Source organism: Pseudorca crassidens, chromosome X (assembly GCF_039906515.1).
Source record: "Pseudorca crassidens isolate mPseCra1 chromosome X, mPseCra1.hap1, whole genome shotgun sequence".
In the NCBI taxonomy this organism is placed as follows: Eukaryota; Metazoa; Chordata; class Mammalia; order Artiodactyla; family Delphinidae; genus Pseudorca; species Pseudorca crassidens.
Window position 1 is genome coordinate 69,325,735 of NC_090317.1, and position 25,845 is coordinate 69,351,579.

General features: G+C 44.3%; 1 protein-coding gene across 1 annotated transcript in view; it reads right to left on the bottom strand.

Moving 5' to 3' along the window:
* Positions 1-2,123: 2,123 nt before the first annotated feature.
* The window catches only part of SLC16A2 (solute carrier family 16 member 2), a 118,771-nt gene continuing 95,049 nt past the window's right edge, over positions 2,124-25,845 (bottom strand). Inside the window, exons 2-6 of the mRNA XM_067722263.1 lie at positions 15,516-15,660; positions 11,831-12,281; positions 10,373-10,516; positions 6,296-6,524; positions 2,124-4,691 (exon numbers count right to left, since the gene is read on the bottom strand). Coding sequence (XP_067578364.1) covers positions 4,471-4,691; positions 6,296-6,524; positions 10,373-10,516; positions 11,831-12,281; positions 15,516-15,660 — 1,190 coding nt within the window. The 3' untranslated portion in view covers positions 2,124-4,470. The remainder of the gene's footprint in view (positions 4,692-6,295; positions 6,525-10,372; positions 10,517-11,830; positions 12,282-15,515; positions 15,661-25,845) is intronic.

A 25,845-nucleotide genomic window follows, 5' to 3' on the forward strand; every position in this document is an offset into this window, starting at 1 on the left:
GACCAGGAGAGCAGCCAGGGCCACTGGGGCCCCCCAGACCCATCTCCATCCCTAGGCATTCCCCAAGTGTGGGGTGGACATGGGGATACAGTGGGAAACGGTACCGGTTAGCAACCACATCCCCGGATCCCAGGGCCCAGTAGTTGCGAGGGCTGTGTAGGGTGGGTGTGTGGTGGGAAAGGAGGGTAGCTGTAGCCCCGCCCCTTTCTAGTTTCCCATCCCTGGAGCGGGTAGAGCAGGGTGAACGAGTATGCCCTGGGCCGGGGGCGCTGTACCGGTGCCGTTAGTCCCCATGTTGACTGGCCCAGCAGGAGAGCCCATGGGTTACCTTCCCTCCCCCTAACTGGACACGGGTTGACACTTGTTAGTCGTGAGCAATGGGCTAATTTTATCTCGCTCCAGCTCAGCAGGAAACCAACGCTGAAGAGCGCGTAGTTCTTCCGGGAGGCTGTGGCCGGGGTAGGCCAGTCGCAGGGCGATGGGGAGGGGGGAAATGCTGAGGCCTCCATCCCGGAAGGGGCGTGGTGGCCCCTGTCCTGCCCCAAAGGCTTTAAGGTCCATAAGCTCCGGGCCGCTGGGGTCCAGAAGAAGAAAAGGTATCTTGGAAAGAAGACAGTTCAGATTCCTTCTTGTGTTTCTTCTCTTTGTCTTCTCCACCTCTGTTCCTTTCATTTCTGAAATCCCTGGGTTCTAGCAAAGTGCCTGACACAGAGCAGGTCCCTAGAAAATATTGCTGAAATGACTTGAAAACCAGGCATGGAACTTTGTTTCTGGTGACCACTAGAGAGAGCTGAAAGGCAGGATTTGAAAGACCTTCTAAAGTAAAGCCTCCTCAACCCCTGCAAGAGTTGCATATCTAATCCCTTTCCTTGTGCCTCTGGAGTCTCCTCTACATTTCAGCTTATTAGAATTCAGAACTTGCTTCAAAGGCTCTGGTTCAAACCAGCACCCACCCTATCTAAGCACCAGCTGTCAGATACCAGGGATTTACTGGGGGCACCTGTAATTCCCGTCAGCTGGCCTGCTCTGCTGCTGTGAAGTGGCAGGGAACTGCTGGCTGCCTCTTCAGACATGAAAAGGCCCTGGGGGAGAGCATATGCTCATAAAAATTATGGGATTCCACAGCTTTAAAATCTAATGATCCTGAGTGACCAAACACAGACTAGGGCCTTGGGGCTACTGGGGGAGTGACTGAGGGGGCAGCAAACCTTCGGTGGGAGAGCCTGGGGCCAGGCAGCAGGACAGAGTAATTAGTCTCAGTGGAAAGTGATGAGGAGGCTGGCAGCTTGAGGATGTCTGCACTGAGTCAGGGGAGAAACAATAGCCAAGAGCTGGGTGGTAAACCACCCTCTTGCAAAGGAAACCAGTCTCCTCCACCCCTCTCCTGTTCAGTGTATGGCCATAGGGAGATGGACTTTATTTGTACCTTTTGGGTTGCTGAGGGTGGAAGGGCAGTAGGTGGGACCAGCTGTCCATGGCCAAGGCCACGTGGTCTGGAGTGCTTGGGAAGAGAGAACCCCAGAAGTATGTGTTGGTTGGGAGTGAGAGTAATTGTGAAAAGATGGGCTATGCTAAAATTCAGACATGGCTCAGATTTCTTTTTGCTTGGAGCTGGTTCTGCCAACACCCTTTTGGAAATGGGTTCACTATATAGTTGTTGAATGAAGTGTGCAAGTCATGTTCCCCTGCTTGTGTTGGTTTCTTCATCTGCAAAATAAGGAGTTTGGACTGGACTGGAAGTCGACCTGAGTTCAAGGTTTCAGCCTGCTCTGTCACTGACAAACTGTGTGAGCCTGCTGCAGTGCCTTATATACAGGCCTCAGTGTCCTCACTTAAATTCAATGCAGAGTATGGACAAGGGAGACTCTAAGGTTACTCCCAGCTTTGTCATTGTTATAGGTCTCTCTTCTGTATCACCCTCAATTCCAGGCTGCTGCCTGGCTGTATAACCCAGCTATACTAGCCCATTCAAGTTCCCCCATCAATTACAAGGGAGAAGAAAAGGAGTACAGACCCTGGCATAAATTTGATTTGAAATGAGATTTCAGTTCTGAAACTAAACTTCCTGCTGTTAACCAGGTTAAGACTATTTCACCCATGTAGGCAACATAACACACCAAAGCTGGATTTTTAGATCTGTTTATTTTGTTCCAAACCTTCTGAGGATTTAAATGTCCCAGATCTCAAGCTCCCAAATTTTGTTCGTTCTCCTTGATTTAACTGTGGTGCATAAGAGGCTGCATCTTACCCTAAATATTAATACTGTGCTGCTTTCGCCAACCAACGTTCTCTCCAAAAGTGCACAAGCACGCACATGCACGTGTACATGTGTGGAAGAAGTAAACTGACACCCTGCCACGTTATGTGACACCTGATAGGGCAGATTTGGGACCTGTGAATGTCTTTCCTTCATCTGGAGAGAAGTGGGTAGCACCCTGATTCTTAAGAGCTATCCATACCATGAGCAACAAAGGAGGCCCCTGCAGAACTGCCCTCAGGTGACTTGGTGGGAGTGGGCAGGGAGCAATGGAAGCAGGGGCTTTGTTGCTCCAACATTTTCAATGGCCTCTTCTGGGACTTAAAGAGCTCCTGGGGCCCAGCTCCTCCTGTTCCACTGCTGTTTGGGATAACAGGATCATAATTAGGCAGGCCCCTTCCTATTCACAGAGCCAAGAACCAGTGGGTTTCCCTTTGGGGAATTGATAAGAGCTGGACTGGGACCAAGGGAGGGGGCTTCAGACTTTGGCCTTGAATGAAGCCATCAGAGGCCAACCATGCCCCAGCTGCCTGTTTGTAACGGAAAAACTCATGGGTGGGGACCACTGTCTTCTTTGGAGCTCCTCAGGGGCGATCTCATCCTCCTGGCCCTGGCTCGGGGTGGCAAGTCACTGTTAGCTCTAGGTGACAGCCAGGGATGCCTGGTAAGAAGATGATGAAAGGTTAGGGTAATAGGAACACAGCAGAAAAAGACACAGAATAGGGAGAAATACAAAGAGGCTGAGTGAGGGAGGCTGAGCTCCTAATACGGTGAGTTGTGATGGCCGGACATGGCGTGGCTGGAAATGATCTTCAGCAAGAGTGCTTCCCAGAGCTTAGGCATAGGGAAACATCTGGTACCTACTTCAGAGGGATGAAGATGGTCCAGAGTCTACCTTTCCTGGCACCTTTAATGCCCACTAAGTAGAGTGGTCCAGGATGCCCAGCATGAGAGACACATTAGGTAATAAAGGTTAGGATGGTTTCCTCTTCCTAGAAGTTTTCCAACCCTATGTGCAGCTGCTGCCTCTACCTTTGGGGGATCCAGGTTGGGAATGGGGTTTTCCCTCAAACAGTTCCTTTTCTGGCCTGGCCCAGGTGGAAATGTTGACCCGTCATGAATAATGAGAGATGGAGTTGGTCCTTCCCCAGGTCCATAACTATTGCTCCTCCCCCCACCATGCCATTCCCCCTGTCATCAGTCTTCCTCTGCCTGCTGAGAATGAAAGGAATTTCTTCACATTTTGACAGGTGGATATAAGGATTGGGAGCTGGGACAGCCTGCAGGTTAATGCATTGTCCTGGAAAATCTGTAAAAAATCAGTGAGTGGAATTTTACGGTGTTTAAGGTCCCTTTCCTATGTGATATTCTATTATTCCACTATAGGATTATAGCAGCTTGGGCCAAAATATGAGATGTGGCTCAGCCTGAGATGAGTGGAATTGATGCTAGTGTTAGGGGTGGGCTGGGCCAAGGTGAGGCTGATTGGCCCAAGCTCTGGGTCCCTCCTTTCTTCAAGCACCCACGAGTCTATATGACAGTCATAAAAAGAAATAGAGGGGGATGAGAAGGGAGAAGAGGCAGTAGAGGAAAAAAAGGAGGAAGGAAAGAAGAAAGCAGACTGTTAACCAACCATATGATGGGGAGACTCTCTGTACACTTGTAAAATGATGTCACCCATACCTCTTGGGAAGCCATAGCCCTCAGAGACTCTGAGGCTAAACAAGGCTCCTCATCTCATTTTACCTCTATGCCCTTTCCCTTGCACCCCCCGATGGTTCCTAAGGACAGATGGCAAGGAACTCCTCAGCACACAGGCTTGGATCTTCCCACCAGGCTCCTGGGGACACAGTAGCACCTTTGGCAGTTGCTTTTAGTGGGTGACTAACAAGCTGGGCCAGGAGTTCCCATCCTCCTCCTCCCCCAAGAGTTAGAAAGTATATGGAGAGGGTCCAAAGGCGAGGGGGTGATCCCAAGCTTTCCTAGATCCTGGGAGGAGAGGACCCTGGCAAGTTTAAAGGCATTCACAGGGAGAATTTGGTTAATGAGTTTGGAACACCTGGAGCTTTGGCTCCAGGGGGATGGTCAGGTGGCTGAAATGCTGCATGTGCAGGTTTGGGAACAAGTGTGCTGGTGGCAAAAATGTAAATGCTGAGCAGGGCAGGGTGAAGGGAAAGGTTTGGGGAGGAGCACACGATGGCAAATATGAGGCATTAGATTGGTTCCTCAGGGGTGGGGGAGCCTGGCAGCAGCTCTCCATTGGGGTCTGGGTCAGGGGTCAACATCTTATCCTTGCTGGAATCCCTTTGCTCTTTCTTGAACATCCTTTGATGCATCAGAGGGACAAACAAGAGGATTATAGCTCCGACGATCGGGGGCACACCGGCAAAGTAGAAGGCCACATGATAGTCCCCAAAACAGTTGCGGAGGAGGCCTGAAAAGTCAACAGAGACAAGTCAAGCCCAGCTTTGCCCTCTTGTACAAAGGTGCTCTCTGCCTCTTCTAGGGGCCATCACAATGCCTATCCAGAGACTCTTGGCCTGTACTGCCTTGACCCGAGAGCCCCCTCAGTTTAAACACTCCTAGATGGAAGAAACAAAACCTCTATTACAAAGACAGGCTGCTCCTCTCTGAGGCACTGGGGTTGCAGGCTCTTGAGGTTATGAAAGAAGCAAATGAAGCTTCTCAATTTCTCCATTTCTGACTTTCATGAAGCTACAGCTAACTTCTAGTCACTCCAAGGTATGGAGTTAGGAGGGAAGCTACTCTAAAAGAACTCCAGAGAAGATGACCAAGACTTGTTTTGGTTCACAGTGATATACCCTTCCACCCCCAGCTTGGTCTAGAGTGTTCTTGTGGAACAATTCAGCCAACTTCCTATTTTCCCTTTCTTTGAAATGCCCATTTGCCCTAAGAGGAGGCTGTATGTGTATCCTTCCTTCTAGTTACAGATATGGTTGGCCCCTCTGGGTTCCTCTAGGTTGCCAATACGGTAAATGTGTTTGGCATGGGATACAGGGCCTTCCCTGCTCACCTCCAGAAGCTAATGTGGGACACCTCATGGGAGGATGAGCCCAGAAACACTACCGAAGAAAGGCAAGTAGGCCCTGAGGCTGCTTAGGAGGTAAGCAAAATGGAAAGAGATATGGATTCTGAGATCCACCTTTGGGATCAGGAGTTGGGTAGAGGCTCCCCTCCCCCAGTGGACAGTGTGGCTGTTGAACAAGGGCCTGAGTAGAAGGTTTTGTCACTGTAACACAGCATGACCAGTGCCCTCACAACACCTTGCACAGAATTGGTATTCAAGGAATACTTGTTGAGCTAGCCCAGTTGGCCAGCCTAGGAGACTCTAGCCTATGAATCAATATTTGCAATAAATCCTAAAGAAAGGAAATGATGTTCTCTTCTTATTAGTTTTCCTTGTTTCCTAAGTTCTCTGGGGTACCAACAATGTCCTTCTTGGAAGTGGACAGAGAAATTGGGAGTGCTGAAAGATGGCAAGCCAACACTTTGCCTGTTGCCTGCAGGAAGTGAGCCTCATTGGTCCAGTCCTGGGTTGTGTTCTTAATCAAATCTTTTCTACAGGCTCAGTTCAGAAGCTGGTAGAGGAGGAGGGGGTATCTCTAAGTCTTAATAAAACCAGGGCCCACTTTCTCTTCTCTTCCTGCTCAACTACCTTCCAAATAATTACTTGCCTGTAAAGAGAGAGAGAGAAGATTCTGGATCAATAGAATGGTCAGGAAGGCCAAACCCATTTCTCTCTCTACCGTCCCAGAATCAGCCATGTTGTCTACAATAAAACCCCACAGCAACAGATATACAGCCATGAAAAGCCCATCCCCCCCAAATGAATCCATGCACATATACTGTCCTTAGTCTCTTTCACCAGTGGTGGTAAGGGGTTTCATGCACTCTGACGAGGCTGCTTAAATAGAAAAGAAGGAGAAAAGGGACTTTAAGCAGAGGTGCTTAGGAGATCTAGGTCCCAAGGAAGACAGGACTCCCCCACTCATGCCCTCCCTGCAATATTAACCTCACCTGCAATGGGGGGTCCGGCAATCATCGGCAGGGCCATCATGCCCAGGAGGTAGCCAATGGCCTGTGAGGCCTGCATTGGGCCCACCAGCTCAAATGCGATGGGGGCCATGATGGTGATGAAGAAGCCATCACACAGGCCCAAGAAGAGGCAGACAACGATGAGGCCCCCGAAGCCCCGGCAGAGGGGAATCATCATGGACATCAGGCCCAGGAGCAGGAAGGAGATGACCTAAAGGAGCAACAGCCTGAGGTCATGTTGTGCTTGCCTGCCAAGACCACATAGTAAATCACATCTCCTTTCTCAGGGCCTCGTTTCTACGTCTGTAAAATGGGGCAAGGGGATATCAACAGAGAGCCCAGTGGACTAGTTACTTAGGCCCCTTCTAAGTCCTGCTTAGAAGGACTTAGGATTTAAAGATTTTAAGAGAGCCCCTATTTAACTTTGATTCTGTCAAGACTTTTAAAAGAGGAGGCATTGCTCCTGTCCTCAAAAAGTTGTCTTTTAATTGGATTCTGAGATAAAGGGAATTGCTGTTGCTGCTTTCTGATCCTGTGTTTGTCTGCCCCAGGCAACAGAGTCTGGGATCAGACCATGCTGGTATTTTCAGATCCATGTTAGATATGGGAAGAGGAAGGGGAGGAAGTGAGGATGACTTGAATAATTGAATAATGATTAGATGGGGGCATGAATGGAAGGCACAGCTTCCTGAAATGAGGAGGGAGCCAGTCCCCATTTTTGTGGGAGACTGATTTTAGAAAACACCTTGGTATGAAGGAGGCCATTGGGAGGTTCACCCAGGTTCCTTAGGCTTTAGGACATGGGACACACCACCCATCTCAGACACTCAGACGTTATGGCTCTGGGGGCTTCTGGGCTTGTCTGGGCACCCTGCGAAGGCAACAAAGGGGGCTCTAAGGAGAACCAAGACACTAGGAAGAGGTCTAGGGTGCCTGAAGCCAGTCCAGGGGTCACTGACTAGCCACTGGGCTTTCTTTGGGCTGAGCAAAATGACTCTGAAGTAAAGAAGCTGCCTTTCCAGAGGCTGGTTTTTCCCTCTCAATAGAGATAAGGGCCACTGGACACACAGCTGGCCTTTTGATGAAAGTCATCTGCAACCTGTGTCCGTGAGCCAGACTGAAGACCTGGGCTCCACCCACTGTAGCCAGCAGAGCCAGGTTGTCCCAGGGTCAGGGCTAAGGCCTGATCTGTTAACCAAGGCCTTGACAGGATCCAGGATTTTCTAATAGTTCACACAAGCAGGTTGACTTACCCAGGAAGCATAAGTCACCACATGGTAAGGGTATGTCACCACATCACCACATGGAAGGCAGGTAGGAGGGTCAAGGCTGTTTCAAGCACTAAAGATTTTCTGTGTTGTTGCTGCCAATGGGTTTGTTAGGCTAATTGGTTGGATTTTGCAGAGGATAAGAAATGTCCTGGTCATGCCATCTGAGGAAATCTCTTTGTTGAGGGACTTTTGAAATTTGCCCAAGATGTTTTGGGATAGCTAGGCAGAATCTAGGAATAAGAACCCAGATATCCCAGTTTCTCCTCTAGGAGATTCATGTACAACTGTAAGATAAAACCAGACCCACTTATCAACCAAGTCATAATGGTATGGCAATTAAGGAGTTAATACCATTATATAATACAAAGGACCCCATTAACTGATTTCAATTGGCTGTAATTACTACCTACTGTATCTAACTGCCTCTTAACATCCTCCACAAGGCCTTGCCAAGGTTCAGAAATTAAAAATCCCTCTTGGAACTGAGAATCAGGCCTCAAGAACTGGCCCAAAGTGAGGTTGTCCTGCAGGTTGTCACCACTTCCTTACCAACAGACTGTCCAGGGCCTTGATACCAGACACGTGCCTGTCTTTGTCAGTAGTAGGAACCACAAAGTCTAGTGGATGGCTCTTCAGAACCTGAAGCTGTGTACACTCCTTTTCTCTCCCAGACCAGTACTCCTGCATCTGACCCAGGGAGAAAGGGAGGCAAATTCTTGTGATGGAGTATCTTGAGTAGCTCAAGAGAGAGAAGTTCATTCATTGTTTTGTGCTTTCAGCCTGAGACACTTACCAGCACAATGAGTTTGAACAAATCACTTTCCCTCTCTGGGCCTCAGTTCCTCAGTTTGTAAAATGGAGAATTTGGACTACAAGTTGATGAAGATATGTTTCAGCTAAAAAGTTCCAAGATTATTTTATATTTTTCTAAGTGGTAAAACTGGGTCAAGTAAGAGTGGAAAAGGGGAGAGATTGTTGGGTGGGTAGGGGAAATGTTCAGCAGAAGCACTGGGCCATAAGCCTAGTTCTTCTTCTGACTAGCTAATGCCTCTGCCTCTCTTGGAACTCCCTCTGCACAATACAAAGCAAAAACTGCTTGGGCCCTACCTTTCTCCTAGGGACTACAATGAGAAATGAGCTATATGGCTAGGCAAGGGCTTCTGCCTTTCCTCAAGATAAAGCCCTGGCCCAATACTAGCTTACCCTGATCTCCAGCACTCTTTGGCATCTTGGAGTTGCTGATATTGACAGGGAAGACCCACAGGGGTGCCATGTGGAAGAGGTTGGGAAAGCCACACACAGTCCTATGCAAAAAGCCACCCAGGTAAGGTCTTGCTGATATTGGCACAGGAATTTAAAATTTTATAATTGGTTTATCTCAATCACAGCCTTTTGGTTTGACCTTGGTCTAGTCACTTATGTCTGGGACTTGGTTCTGCCATCCATCGCTTAGTGTAAAGTGGAATATGAGAAGAGTGCTACATAGGAGTTCAGTTCTGCCATGACTGTCTGAGTCTTTCCCTCAGTTTCTCCATCAGTGTAATGAGAGGTTGGACTGGATGGACCATAATGGCACCCTGAGCTCTGACAAAGCAGATTCACTAGCTCTTGCAAATCTAACACAAAGTTAAACACAACAGGAAACCTTAATCATATCCTCATCCAAGACATACGAGGGTATTTAGGAAAACACTTGGGGCTATCAGAAGACAGAGAAATCCCTGCTGTGTGTATAGTCAGGGCCCCTTGGAAGTTCTTTTAGGACTTCTCCAGGATAGTCAGAACTCAACCACATTCCTGATGGACTGTGACCCACATGTTTTCTGGGGCTGCTGTTATCCCTTCACAGGGTTCCACACTTGGGCACCTTCTGGTAAACCCAACTGCTGTTGGCTCAAGCAAAAAGCATGAGCCAGGTCAGAAAGACAATATTGTTGCCCAGTAGACAAAGACAGACAGCTTGAGCAGTAGTCTGTATTAAAGCCAAACCAGAGCCCAGATCACACAAAAAGTGGCCTCTTGAGCATCCACATGGCTACTGCCCACAATATGAGGCTACCTGTGTCACTGTGAGAAGGATTAAAACTTCGCATGGCTATAACACTTTTTACTTCTCAAAGCCTGGTCACACCTGTATTCCTTTTGATCCTCACCTGCAAGGTGAGATAGGAAAGGCAAGGATTATTCTCATTGCACGAAAGAGGAAAGTGAGGTGTAGAGAGGGCAAGTGAGGTCTGGCCTTTTCTGGCAATTATTTTGTGTCTGTCAAGAGGATGGCATTTGAGAGCCAGTGTTTGGTGCCAAGTAGCTCTGGAGGTATAAGAAGTGATGGGTCTGGGCCTAGAGGAGAGAGACACTGGGCCACAGAGTACTGCAGATGCTCAAGACCCTCCAAGAGAGTATAAGGTAGCAATGAGTTCAGTCTTCAATGGGGGCAGCATCTAACTCCTGGCTTCAGTTTCCCTCTTTCAGATGGGAGAGCCTTTATTAATAAACATTTTCTTTGAAAGTGTTCTTAGAGGTTCTATTTACACTGACAGCTTTCACTACATCTTCACTCCATTTTGATGAAGGAGGCAGAACAAGGATGATGATCTTCACTTGAAAGCAAGGGAAATGGAGGCTTAGAGAATTTGATTGACTTTCCCATGTCACATAGCAAGCTGGTGTCAGAGCTGGGGCCCAGGCCACAGCAGTTATACATCCTACCATTGTATCCCAAAGGCTGGATAACCTAGCATCTGTGGCAGGCTGTTTTCCCCACAGTAGACAGGGTGGTCACACTCACCTGCAAGTAGATCTTCTTAAGTCCAGGAATGGAGTCACTGACACGGCCTGACACAAGGCGCCCAAGGCCTGAGGTAGCTCCAATACACACCAAGAGCACCCAGGTCTGCTTGATTTCCAAGAATTCCTCTTCCACATACTTCATCTGAAAAGCATAGCATCAGGTCCATGGGATAAGAGGAAGAAGAAGAGCTGGCTGGTTAATTGTTGGCATACCCAGAACCCTCTACTGCTTACTTCCCTGGACCATGGCAAGAGTTCCTTCTCTTGCAGCTCCCTCCTTTATAGCCTTAGCTCCAGAACAAGCTCTCTGGCTGTTTCTAACAGTTTAAAAGGCTGCATATCCCTTGGCTCTCTGGATTCTGGGTTTCTGAGCAACAGCTGAGGGCAGTGGGTGTCTCTAAGCCCCTTCCAAGCCTTGGCAGGACAGAATACAGCCTTAACAACTGAAAAAAGTCCAAGGGTTCCCCTATTTTCTCCTCATTCCCTGACCCAGAACTGACAGCCTAGGGTAACAGCAGGTCACCAAGGGAGAATGATCCACTAACTTCCAGGTAATATTCCAAAAGTGTGCTTTAAGAAACACAAGGTCTGTGGAAGATAACAGTTGGACCACAACCAACAAATCTTTGGTCATGTAAGTTGGGTGTATGGTGGTTAAACAAAGCTTAATTGATTTCTTTACAGCAGGATTTTTGGTACCTTTAAAAGATTGCTACACATTATGAAGCTAGAGAAATCTAGTATATGTTATTTCTTAAACAAAATTACTTGACCCCAAAGACTAGCATTCCATAAGACACACTCTTAGAAAACTCTATCATTGAGGGACTTCCCTGGTGGTCAGTGGTTAAGACTCCATGCTCCCAATGCAGGGGCCTGGTGATCCCTGGCTGGGGAACTAAGATCCTACATACCACAACTAAGCCAGCGTGCTGCAACTACTGAGCCCGTATGCTCTAGAGCCTGCATGCTGCAACTAGAGAGCCCAAGCACTGCAACCACTGAGCCAACATGCTGCGACTACTGAGCCCATGTGCTGCAACTAGAGAAGCCCACACGCCACAACGAAGAGACAAGGCACTGCAACGAAGACCCAGCACTGCCAAATAAATATAAAAAAAAAAGAAAGAAAAGAAAACCCTATCATTGGGTCATCTGAGGCAGCCTCCTGTATCCCGGTGATGCTTATCTTCTCCTGAAAATCCATCTAGATTTATCAGTGGGGGAAACCATAGGCATGGGCCTCCCCGTGAGGAACTTCCCCCATTTCCCATTGAGGTCATCCCTCAGCCTGTGCTCTTTCCTACTCTGGGTCTCTCCAACCACTGTTTTGTCTTTCTCCAAAGGTTCCAGGTCTGCCCTTTCAATGTCTTCTGCTCCTACCCTCTGGACTTCAGGCAGGTTAAGGGCAACTTCTTGGGGTCAGGTAGGGTGGACCCACCCTGGTATTCCTCACCAAGTGTACATAGGGAACGAAGTAGCCAAGGGCAGCAGCAGCGATCCCGAAGGCCCAGATGCGGTAGGTACGTTGGCGGAACACTCGCATGTTGAAGTACTTCCTGAGCTGAGCCAGAAAGCGTTGGCACAGGGTGTGGACACCTCTCTTGCTTGGGGTGTCCTGCGAGCTGGGCAGGAGGGGTCGGTAGGTGAGTGAAAGCAGTGTAAGAATAAACATAAAGGTACTCAGCACCTGGAAGGTTTGGGCGAGCTTGATCTTAGCCCCCAGCGTTTTGATGAGGAGGGGGAAGGATATGGAGAAGATGCTACTCCCAGCAGACACCACACCATTGGCCAGACCCAGACGGCGTTGGAAGTAATGGCCCAGGATGACGAGAGATGGCTGAAAGGCGAAGGAACAGCCACAACCAAAGAGAATCCCGTAGGTGAAGTAACGCAGGCTTAGTGAGCTGTGGGAGAGACACCAAGAGCTATCCTCAGAAGCCTGACCAACAATCCACCTGCCCTTCCCCCCTCACCCTCCTGAGATCTGCATACCCCCACCCTTAACCCATGGCCCCAGTTACTACTGACCCTCAGAATAGACAAGGAATAGGACCTTCTGATCCCCATTTTGTAGATGGGGAGACAGAGGCTCAGAGAAGTAAAGTAATTTACCCAAGGTAGCATAACTGGGAATCAGCAAAGCTTGGACTTGAATCTAAGTCTGTGTGACTCTAGTTTGAATCATAGTACCCCATCAGAGAGTACTGTTCAAAAGAAAGCCAAAACTAGCCTATGCAAAGTCTGGATGAGGGGCTACAAAGAGTAAGTCAGTGCCTTAGAGAGAATAGTTACACCTACTGCTCACCTAGACACCATGGTTGGGCTGGTAACCAAAGCTTTATCCCAAGTAACAAGAAAGTTCTGCAAGGAGCCAAGATTCTAGAAGGTTGAGACCCTCCATAGGACTCTTCAGTGTCTTTCTTCATGCTCAGGGCCCTTAATATTTCACAGAATGGTTGATGGTATTCTGAGAGACGCCCCCTCTCCAACCATGCCCATGGTCTGGATGTCCCAAGACCCTTTACTCCAGGCCCTAGATAATTTCCATGGGGATCCTAAAGTAAGGAGTTTCTATAACTTCCAAAGCCTGGCTCCTGTTGCTGGACATGATATGGACTAGCTTCCCAGAGTAGCTTGGCTGCTTGATGGGAACTGGAAACTCAAAGAAGTTGTGGGCCTGGCCAAGTAAGAGAGGCTCTGGCTTAAAACCCTTAGGCCCTGCTTTGACTATAAACTTCTATAACAGAAGGCAAAGTATCAGAAGGGAAAAGGCCATGGGAAGGTCAGCTTGGCTGGCCATTTGCCCTCAGATGATATTGGCACAAACTAGTGAAAAACTTTGTTTTCTTTTTGATGCCTCCACATATTTTGCAATACTTCTTATCTGACCACGTAATAACCTAATACTTTCCATGGTTGGGCAGTTCCTCTCCATAGATAGATCCAGTCCTCATACTAAAGGACTGGACCTATGCTGCAGAGACGAAGTGGTGCTAGTACTCATGATTCCAAGACAGCTATCATCATCATTTCTTTCTATCTGCTTGCATTCATTGGATATGAGCAAGGGCTTTGGTTTCAAAAGGGTTGCCTCTACTTAGAACACATAGCTAAGCCAAGTGCTCCTCTTCTGTCAGATTCCTTGGGGCTTCCTCCCATTAGAATCTAAGTACATTTGGGATTGACCTGGGCTGGGGGCCTTGTCTAAGGGAGAGGAGTTATGAAGGTCTGAGGGAGACCCTCAGGGAGGGGGCCAGTGGGAGCAAAGCATGGGATTCAGTTCAGGGAGCTGTGTGGTGGATCTATTTCTAGCTGGGCCCAAAGGCAGGAGGCCCCTGAGCAGGCTTGCCAAGGCCTCCCCACCCCTGTCTGAACTTTGCCCCACCTCACACCATCCAAAGGAACTCAGAGCCCTGATTCAAGCAACAGGAAAGATGACTTGGAGTTCTAGCCACAAGCAGAACCATTTTTCCACTGGATGTGAAGCCATCCAGAAAGTTTCTTGGCTTTGAAGATGTTCTTGCAGAAAGGGCAAAGGGGGTGGGGGAGGAGCTTAGGGGCTGGAGAACAGAACGCCTACTCCAATGTGCCTAAAGAAGAATGCCAGGAGAAAGCACATCTGAGCTCCTTCCCCTCCTGTAACTGAGCTCATGTGGATTGGAAGGAAAATGGGATCCGTATGTTGCTAATTTGTTTACACTTCGCTCTGCTTGGCCTTAAAAAACAGGCCTCTGATGTGTAGCTCTGAGACTGGAGCCGCTTCTGAGGCCTAGCTCCTTCCCACAAGGAGCCAGACACGAGCTTGCTGAGGGCAAATGAGGCCGACCACCAGAGGGGTCCTGAAAGGGTTTGGAGCTGCTGCCCTGGGAAGACTGAGCAGATTACAGACAGGATATGGTTTTCCCTGCCTCTGTCCCAGTTGGATGGGACCAAGCCAAGAAACCATTGCAGGCCACATCCAAGCTCTGTTGGAGGGTGGGCTGGGCAGCCGGAAATGCTCAAGTCATAAAGAAAGCTGGCTCAACCTCACAAGGCCCAGTTGTAGCAGAACACAATTATCATCCTCTGCTGTGAGTGGAACCTTAGGCCTGGAGAGCATAACCATGGTCCTTCTCTGGGGAGCCAAGCTCAGAAAGCAAGTCTCTGATAAGCTAGCCACGTCTCCAGGCTGGCATTCTCCTACACCAGCCCAGGCAGATTGGAAGTAGGAGGTACCATAACTCCCAAAGTGTCTTTGGCAGAAAGTCATTGGAGTTCTTTAGGAATCCCATATTCCTCAGGCTGTGGTGGAGGGTTTTTACTTCTCTCCTCCCCTACAGACATGCTTCTGGAGAGCTGGCAGAAAGAAAGCAGAAAATGAACTTGTAGCCTGCTCCTTGCCTGACACTACCAGTTTCTGCCAGTGGGACCTATGGGACCAGAGTTTGAGTTTACCTAGCTTAGGCCTAGTTGGGTAGCTGGGTGCTGGGTCTGTATCTCAGTGAGGGAGGCTGCTAAACATCCCTTCTCACACCCAAGACATGAATCTTTATCTGTTCCAAATCATCCATGCATTGCTATCCAGAAATGGAAAAGGACCAGAAATGCTAAACAGCCTTGGGCTCAGCTGACCTCTTTTTCAGCATAAGATTACCTTAGGAATCCTGTAATGGTAGGTGTTCACATGGGCTTACTCCAGAAGTTCATTTCCAGGAGGGCAGTTGAGGTCATGAGATGTGTGGCATATTGAAGGGAAATAGAATGGCAGAGCTGGAAGACACCTGAAAAGACCTGATCTAATCTCCTCATGTTACAGTATAAAAATTGAGGCCCAAAGAGGGGAATGGTACTCATGAATTGTTCCATTGCCATTCAGTGGCCAAAACTTGACTTGGGCCCAGCAGTATGAATGCCCAAGCTTTGGCTCCTCCCACCACTTTGGAACTCTTGGATCCTCTTTGGGTATATTCCCTACCAATGTGTCCTGGGGACCCTACCAAGATGAGTCCCATTGGACAATAATTCCTGGGAGCAGGGTCTTGAGGACCCTACATGGAAAGGGCCACAGGGGATTCTACAATGAGAAGAGTGTCTAGTTGAGGCCCAGAGAGAAGCCAACCCTCAGCCTTGGGCAAATGGTCGGCAACTCCTAGCCTTACCTGGTGAAGGAGCTGGTATGGAGGCCAATGAAAGCGACGGCAGCCCCTGCAGTTGCTGTGATTCGGCAGCCCAATCGATCAGTGAATATACTCACAATGGGAGAACAGAAGAAGATCATGCCCATTGAGAGGGCTCCTACCCATGCTGCAGAGAAAAGAAGCACAAAGACACCTTAGTTTAATGTGTTACCTGGTGGTGCGGCTGGTATCTCAGATCTTCTCTGGCCTTTCACTGGGGGCATTGCCTTGGTCTGCACTGCCAGCCTGCTAGTCCCTGATGGTCAGTGAGGTTAGGCAATTTTCAAAGTGCCTGTAACAAAGCAATGTGAGAACCAGGAGTCTAGTTCATAAGTATACCCAGAACTTCAAAGCTGGGGCAGGGAGCCTTTAGAGATCAAGTCTGTGATGGAGACTTCTAGCTAGCTACCACACAGCTACACTACATTTCTTAGCCTGTTCAGCTGTTTGGCTTGACCATGTGACTGAATTCTGACCAATAGCATGTGGGTAAAAAAGACTAATACCACTTCCAGGCCTGGACCATAAAAAGACTACCATGATGTTTTTGCTTACTTGGGAGCTATAACGGCAGAGTGACCTTGGAAGCCATGTATTAAGACTGGCAGAACTGCCATCAGTTCTGTCTGGGTCTGTGAATGGAGTGAAGTTTCCCCTCTCTCTCCAATCTGGAACCCCTGCCCTGAATGTTACATAAGAAGTAAAGAAATGTCTTGTCCTTTAAGCTACTGAATTTTCTAGGGCTATTTGTTATAGCAGTTAAACAAACAAACTAAAACAAAGAGATTCCTCTACAACCATTTTACTGATAAAGAAACAGCTCCAGAAATGTGAAGGGACTTGCCAAAGATCACACAGCAAGTTAAGTGGAAGAGCTGGGACTCAAACCTAACTCTCCTTATTTCTAGTCCAATGTTCATTGTATTATATCTCTTACTGGGATGAATGAAGCTTCCCATCATTGGAGGTGTATAAGCAGAGGTAGATATAAAACAGGAGATTTAAGCACTGTGGTCAGATTTGGACCAGCCAACAATTCAAGCTTCCTTCCAGGGATGCTAAGCCAGATTTATAGCCTTAGGCATTGGGCTACTTGGCTTCAGTGCCAAGGAACATGAGAATTAATTAAGCCTTCAGGAGCTTAGGTAAGACTTCTCTTGGTCATTGGAACAGTCCTGTGAAGATGCTAAGACTAAGGAGTAGGGAAGGCCACAGACAAAGGGCTCCTGGAATTGTACAGGGACACAGGGCAGGTTCAGGAGATACTCAAAGATTTATAAGGACACTATGCAAGAGGGTCATGTAACTCTCATGCTGAAATCCTTCATCAGAGCCAACGTTTGGCAAATCTCTGACTCCAAACTCAAATAAGAAGAGTTTATTCTGTTTATAAAGGCTCTTAAGTGTCTGTAACAATCCTCAACAGGGAGGAAGAAATTTTCCCTTTTCCTTGGATTCTTCCAGCCCATTTCCCCTTGCTCAGCCCTCAGAAAGAAAGCCCAAGCTTTTTTTGTTTGAAGGCTATATCAAGTTTCATCATGGGCCTCTGTTTTCTAGGCTAAACAATTCTTAGTTTCATTAATATTTCTTCTTAGCTTTAATTTCTAAATCTGTATTACTTTGAGAGCTCTCCTGTTAACACATTCCTAGCCTTCATCATCATCATCAAAAAGTATTCATTGAGTGTCACCTGAACAGGATGCCAGGCCAGCTTCTGGCTCTCTTCAGTTGTGGAGCCCCAAATGGGCCAGAGGAGTGCAGTCTGAGGTTAGACTAGTCCACTGTCTGAGTCTCTTTCCTCAGTGCCTAATAGGTTGCTCAGATCTCCACTGGTAATCTTTGCTTTGCTGTGGGTGCCATCTTGAGTCTTAGCTGGCTGGCTCCAACAGTACTGGCCTGAGACCGCAAGAGACCCTAACTCTCATCACAATTTTACCTTATACCTTTCAATTTCACCTCTTATCAGCTATGGGACCTTGAGCAAATTACACAGCACTTCTCTAATCCTCCGACTTCTCATCTGTAAAATGGGGATTAAAATTCTCCATGTGCCTTCCCCAAAGTTTTTTTTAATCTAAAGATTATCAGATGTGATCATATGTATGAGAGCTTTATAAATACCAATAGTCACACCGTACATAAAAATTAATACAAATGGATCATAGACTCAAATGTAAAACTTAAAACTTCTAGAAGAAAGTATAGGAGAAAATCTTTTTGAACTTCAGTTAGGCAAAGATTTCATAGATAATTACCAAAAGTGTGATCCATTAAAAAATTGATACATTAGACTTCATCAAAGTGTAAAACTTCTGTTCTTTGAAAAATACCGTTATGAAAATGAAAGGGCAAACCACAGATTGGGAAAAGTATTTACAATACACACATTGATAAAAGACTGGTATCCAGAGTACAAGTGTGAGTTGACTCTCATAACTCAATAAGACAGCAAACAATCCAATTTAAAATACGGGCAAAAGATTTGAACAGACATTTTACAAACATAGGACGTGAATGGCAATTGAACACATGAAAAGATGCTCAATATCATTAATCATTCAAGAAATCCTTATTAAAACCACAATGAGATACCCCTATACAACCACTAAAAAGGCTTTTTTTTTTTAAAATGACAATACCTAGTACTGGTGAGGATATAGAGGAACTGGAAATCTCATATACTGTTGATGGGAATGCAAAATGGTATACCTGCTTTGGAAAACAGTTTGGCAGCTTCTTAAAAGTTAAACATACAGGGGGACTTCCCTGGTGGTCCAGTGGTAAAGAATCCATCTTACAATGCAGGAGACGCAGGTTCTATCCCTGGTTAGGGAACTAAGATCCCACATGCCGAGGAGCAACTAAGCCTGCACGCCACAACTACTGAGCTCACACGCCTCAACTAGAGCCTGTGTGCCGCAAACTACAGAGCCCACATGCTCTGGAACCCGTGCGCCACAACTACAGAGCCCATGCACCCTGGAGTCTGAGCGCCACAACTAGAGAAGAGAAAACCCTCACGCCACAACTAGAGAGAAGCCCACACGCCACAATGAAGAGCCCGTCTGCCTCAACGAAGATCCCACGTGCCAGAACTAAGACCCAATGCAGCCAAAAATAAATTAAAAAAAAAAAGTTAAACATACAATTACCATATGACCCTAAAATCATTCTCCTGGGTATTTACCCAAGATAAATGAAAAATTATATTCATACAAAAACCTGTGCCTAGATGTTTTTACAGATTTTTCATAACTGCCAAAACGTGGCAATAACTCAAATTGTACTTCAACTGGTGAATGGATAAATACGTGGATATACATTAAGACAATGGGATACAACTCTGCAATAAACAGGAATGAACTATTGATACAGGCAACAACTTGGACAATTCTCAAAGGCATTATGCTAAGTGAAAAGAAGCCAGACACAAATGATTACATTTATATGTAATTCTGGAAAGGCAAAACTGTGGGGTCAAACAGATCAGTGCATGCCAAGAGGAAGGGTGAGGGGAAATGACTCATTGTAGATGATCATGAGGGAACTTTTTGGAGTAATGAAATGTTATATATTTTGACTGTAAGTGGTGATATTCTTTTGTCAAAATTCATAGAACTGAGCATATAAAAAGGGTGAATATTACCATATGTAAATTATACCTCAATAAATCTGTTATAAAAAAAGAAGAGGGGGCAGGGAAGAAGGAAGTGCCAGTGTGAGATCTCATTTATGATGTATGTATTTTTATTCTGGCTGGATTTTCAAAAAAACTAGTTCAAGAGTATTATCAAAAATGAAAAAATACTTAAATTCAGTAAATTATCTTACTGTCATGTTATCAACTACAACTCACCATTATTTGGCCCTTCTGAATTTCTAAAATACAATGAAAGCTGATGATTGGGCTTGAAAGTATCTTTTGCACAGTCAAAGAAAAATTAAATTATATTGGATATAGCTTTTTATGTTAATGACATGTATTCATCATTATGGTATTATACAGAACATTTTCACTGCCTTAAAAATACCATGCTCCACCTATTCATTCCTCCTCCCCTCCCAACCTCTGGCAACCACTGATCTTTTTACTGTCTCCATAGTTTTGCCTTTTCCACAATGTTATATAGTTGGAATCATACAGTATGTAGTCTTTTCAGATTAGCTTCTTTCACTTAGTAATATGCATTTAAGCTTCCCCCATGTATTTTCATGACTTGAAAGCTCTTATTTTTCAGCACTGAAAAATATTCCATTGTCTGGATGTACAACAGTTTATTTACTAACTCAGCTACTGATGGACATCTTGTTTGCTTCCACATTTTGGCAATTATGAATAAAGCTGCTATAAATATCTGTGTGCAAATTTTTGTGTGGACGTAAGTTCTTGATTCATTTGGTTAAACACTAAGGAGCATGATTGCTAAATTGTATGTTTAGTTTTGTAAGAAATTGCCGAACTTTCTTCCAATGTGGCTGTACCATTTTGCATTCCCAACAGCAGTGAGTGAGAGTTCTTGTTGCTCTACGTCCTTGCCAGCATTTGGTGGTGTTGGTGTTCCAGATTTTGGTCATTCTAATAAGTATGTAGTGGTATCTCACTGTTGTTTTCATTTGTATTTCCCTGATGGCATATGGTGTTGTGTATCTTTTCATATGCTTATTTGTCATCTGTATATTTTCTTTGATGAGGTCTCTGTTAAGGTCTTTGGCCCATTTTTCAACTGGGTTGTTCATTTTCTCATTGTTGAGTTTAAGGAATTCTTTGTACATTTTGGATAACAGTCCTTTATCAGATATGTCTTTTGTGAATATTTTCTCCCAGTCTGTGGCTTATCTTCTCATTCTCTTGATATTGTCTTCTGCAGAGCAGAAGTTTTTAATTTTAATGAAATCCAACTTATCAATTAGTTCTTTCTTGGATCGTGACTTTGGTCTTGTACCTAAAATGTCATAATCATACCCAAGTTTTCCTAAGTTATTTTCTAGGAGTTTTAGAGTTTCATGTTTTATATTTAGGTCTGTGATCCATTCTGAGTTAATTTTTGATAAGGATGTAAGGTCTGTGTCTAGATTAATTTTTTTGCATGTGGATGTCCAGTCGTTCCAGCACCATTTGTTGAAAAGATTATCTTTGTTCCATTGTATGGTCTTTGCTTCTTGTCAAAGATCAGTTGGCTATATTTATGTGGATCTATTTCTGGGCTTTCTATTCTGTTCCCTTGATCTATTTGTCTATTCTTTCACCAATACCACACTGTCTTGAATATTGTAGCTTCATGGTAAGTCTTGAGGTCAAGTAGTGACAGTTCTCCAACTTTGTTCATCTCTTCCAATACTGTGTTGGCTATTTGGGGTCTTTTGCTTCTCCATGTAAACTTTAGAATCAGTTTATCGATATCCACAAAATAAATTGCTGAGATTTTGATTGGGATTGCATTGAATCTATACATCAAGTTGGGAAGAACTGACATCCTGACAATATTGAGTCTTCCTGTGCATGAACATAGAATATCTCCATTTATTTAGTTCTTTGAATTTTAGTTCATCAAAATTTTGTAGTTTTCCTCATATAAATTTGTACATATTTTGTTAGGTTTATACATAAGTATTTCATTTTTGGGTGTGCTAATGTAAATGGCATTCATTTTTAAAGTTTCAAATTCCTCTTGTTCATTGCTGGTTTATAGGAAAGCGATTCACTTTTGTATATTAACCTTGTATCCTGCAACTTTGCTGTAATTGCTTTTAAGTTCCAGAGTTTTTTGTCATTTTTTTCAGATTGTCTACATAGATGATCATGTCATCTGTGAACACAGACAGTTTTATGTCTTCCTTCCCAGCCTGTATACTTATTTCTTTTTCTTGTATTATTATATTAGCTAGAACTTCCACTACAGTGTTGAAAAGGAGTGGTGAGAAGGGACAGCCTTGTCTTGAACCTGATCTTAGTGGGAAAGCTGCAATTTTCTCACCATTTAGTATGATATTATTAGTAGTTTTTAAAATATGATTTTAAAATATTAATCTGAGTTTTTTTCAACTTTTGAAACAATTATAGATTTATAGGAAATAGCTAAGATAATCCAGAGAAGTCCCATGAACACTTCACCCAATTTCCCCCAATGGTTACATCATATATAACTATACTATAATATCAAAACCAGAAAATTGACATTGGTACAATATGTGTGTATAGTTCTATATCATTTTATCACATGTGTAGATTTGTGTAACCACCACTGCAATCAAGATACAGGATTATTCCATCACCATAAAGATCTCCTTTGTGCTACTCTTTCATAATCACACCCAGTCCACTCCCCCACTGTCCCTAACTCTTGGCAACCACTAATTTTTTTTCCATCTCTATAATATTATTTTAAGAAAGTTATAGAAATTGAGTCATATAGTGTGTGACTTGTTGAAATTGGCTTTTTTTCACCCAGCATAATTCCCTGAAGATGTATATTTGAAGTAAGTTTCTTGTAGACAGCTTATAGTTGGGGTATTTTTTTTTTCCTGCCAATCTCTGTCTTTTAATCGATGTATTTAGATCATTTGCAAGGAAGTAATCATTGACATGTTAGGGTCATTTTATTTTTGTTTTCTGTTTGTTCCCTCTGTTTTTCCTTTCTCTACTTTCTTTTTCTCTGCTTGCCTGTAGGCTCCCTTAACAATTTTTAGAATTCCAATTTGATTTATTTATAGCGCTTTGAGTGTATCCCTTTGTATACCTCTTTAAGTAGTTGCTCTAGCTATTACATCATAGTTTACTGATGTTGACATTTCACTAGTTTGAGTGGAGTGTAAAAACCTAAACTCCCTCATGTCCTTTCACTATCCTCCATTTATAATATAATTTTCTTAAATATTTCCTCTATATACATTGAAACCACATCAGGAATCATTATAATTTTTGCTTCAACTGTTAAACATAATTTAGAAAATCCAAGAGAAGAAGGAAACTCTATTCTATTTACCCATAATTTTACTCTTTTAATTGTTCTTCCTTCTTGATGATCCAATATTCCTTTTTCTATTGTTTCCTTTTTGTTTAGAGAATTCCTTTGGCCACTCTTTTAGGGTAGGTCTGCTGGTGACAGATTCTCCTATTTTTCCTTCATTTGAAAATGCCTTGATTTCCCCCTTTGTTCCTGAAGGATATTTTCACCAGATATGCAATTCTGGATTGACAGTTTATTCTTTCAGCACTTGAAGAATGTTTTGTGACTTCTTCCTTCTACCCTCCATGGTTTTTGATGAGAAATCCACTATCATTTGAATGTTTTTCCCCTTAATTAAGGCGTCATTTCTCTCAATTTTTTCAAGATGTGTGTGTGTGTGTGTTTATATTTCAGAAGTCTGTGATGTGTTTTGGCATAGATTTCTTTGAGTTCACCCTCTTTGGGATTCACTCAGCTTCTTAATACTGTAGATTTTTCTTTTGCCAAATTTGGGAATTTTTCAACCGTTATTTCTCTGAGTAATTTTTCAGCCCCACCTTCTTTCTCCTCTCCATTCAGGACTCCTCTGATGACAGGAATATTACCTCTTCTGTTATAGCACCACAGTTCTCTGAGGCTCTGTTCATTTTTTAAAAATTTATTTTCCCCCTGTTGTTCAGATTGTATAATTTCTATTGTTCTGTCTTCAAGCTTACTACTTCTTTCCTCTGCCCTCTCCATTATTTAATGGAACCCATCCAGTGAGGTTTTAAAAATTATTATTATTTCAGTTTTTGTATTTTTCAGTTCTAAAATTTCCATTGTTTCTTCTTTGTATTTTCTATTTATTTGTTGAGACTCTATTTTTTCATTTGTCTCAAGTATGATTGTAATTGCTCATTGAAGCATTTTTATAGTGGCTGCTTTAAAATCCTTGTCAAATAATTTCAATATCTGTGTCATCTTGGTGTTTTCTCATTGAAAACAACATGTAGTCTTTTCTCGTTGAAGTTGAGATTTTCCTAGTCTTTGGTGTGACAAGTGGTTTTTCTATTTTACCTGGGAAATGTTGGATATTATGTTATGAGACTCGGTATCGTATTTAAATCTTGTGTTTTAGTAGGCCTACTATGACACTGTGCCAGCAAGGTACCACCACATTATTTCTAGATGGGGTGGAAGAGATGGGGATGGAAGTCCAGGTTCCCTGCTTAGCCTCCATGAACACCCTGGGGAGGATCGGTGCCTTGTTATGCTGAGCAGGGGTTGGTGTTCAAGATCCCCACTGGTCTTCCTCTGATTCTTAACTGGTTGGGAGAGGTCTTCCTCTGATACTTAACTGGTTGGGAGAGGTAAGAGTCTCTCGTTACTATTCTCCACGTTGCTTCAACTGATACTGTACTGAATGATGCTAAAAGTCCTAGTTTCCTACTTGGCCTTCACTGACACCACCTTGGCACCTCTTCAGGAATGGGAGGAGAGCCAGAAGTTACAGACTGGCAAGGGTGAACGTCCAGGTTCCCTGCATGGTCTCCACTGAAACAATGGACAGAGAATAGGCCTTGCTACAACTGAGAGGATGACATTCCTGGCTCCCTACTCAGTTTTCTCTACTACTACCTTGGAATGGTAGGCGGACAGATTGGGGCACCTTGTTATAACTGGGTGAGTATATAAGTCAAGGTTCCTTATTAGGCCCTTGTTGGTAAAGGTCAGAAGGTATGCATTTTTCCCCATGGTGTTTGGCTGGGGTAGAGTGGTTATTGTCTAAAAGTTTTCTGTCTTGATAGGATCCTCCTTTCTTGGTCTTTTGGTTAGAGAAATCAGGCTTTTCTCAATGCTTATTTTATTTGTTTCTGTTGGCATTTCTGGGTTGCAAGCTTCTTCAGCTCCAGGTGTAAGATATATGAGGCAAAAAGAAAACCCAGGTAATTCACCACTGTGTTGTTCCTTGAGTCCTGAGATACCTAGTCCATCAACTTTCTTCTCTCTACCTTTTAGTCTTCTTATATTTGCTTTACATAATGGCCAGTGTTTTTAGCCATACTTCATGGGAGGAATAGGGAAAAGTACCTTGATATAGTTTTTGACGCTAAATGTACATTTAAAAAAAATGAAGCCATCTATATATGATATTCATTTATTTAAAAGTTATTTAACATCCTTTCTGGCCCAAATACACAGCTATCCCACAGGTACTGAGGATGCTAAATGAGTGACATATGGTCTTTGCCTTCAAGGATCTCACAGTAGAATAAGGAACACTTTTTTGAACAGGACAGTAAAATGTATAAATCCCATGGTTCAAGACCACAGTAAAATTTTCTATTTAAAGATTTTCAGAGAGGTCAGACATTCCAAGGGAAAGAAAATTTGCTACGTTAAGGAAAAGAAAGGTAATTTAATAGCTAGATCAATGACTGAAGAAGAATAGAACAATTGTTAGCAGGAAAGGTTATCAGAGGAAATTTTGTAAGAGAAAAATAATCAGCTATAACTATATTTAAAAAAGAAGAACTAATAGTGATAATAATAATGATAATTATAACCATGTTGATGGTAGAATGAGTGTTGTTGGTTATTCTTTATCTTTCTTGCACTCAATTTCCTTTTTTTGGAAAATACAAGGCATGGGTAGAGGTTTTCTAGAACTCTTGACAGTCCTTGGACTCAAAGCTGGGGAGTTTTTGTTGTTCCCCATATTACCCTTGCTCTCATATGAGGAAGACAAAGTGATTTTTTTTTAATTCCCTACTGCTGATGACAAAGTGATTTTGATGAAACAGCTGAATGTGGGAGAGTTCAAAGGGTGAAAAGTAGACTTTAACAGGAGGTATAGAAGGCTACCTTTATAAACAGTCTTGGCAAAATCAGAGATGGCACCCCACAACTTTCCATCAGGCAGAGAGCATTATTTTCAATGCACAACTGTGCTAAGTGCCAAGCGTCTAATTTCTGACTAATAAGCTTTCTGTCCAGCAGAGCCCTAGGACTTTAAGGATTAACTATGTATAAACCCACCATCCACAACTTTCATCCAATGATACCCAGAATTCTCTTCAGCCTCAACCACTACCCTCAGGTGAGTTAAGTACTCCCAAAGAGTTGGCCCCCAAATACCTGTGCCTGAAGTGAACACAATGTCTATATTCACTGGACACCACCTCCTTTCCTCCTCTAAGCACCCATAGCCAGCTGGGCTTCTGTTGAGCCTGAGCAGTGCAAAAGCAGAACCCCAGCCTTTCCAGCTCCATCCTGGACCTATTGGCCCTCAAATTTCCTTATATTCAAAGTCTTTTCACTCAAGTGCCCAATTAGTGCCCTGGCTCCTTACCCAGGCTCACAGTCTAATGTCTTTGAAGTAC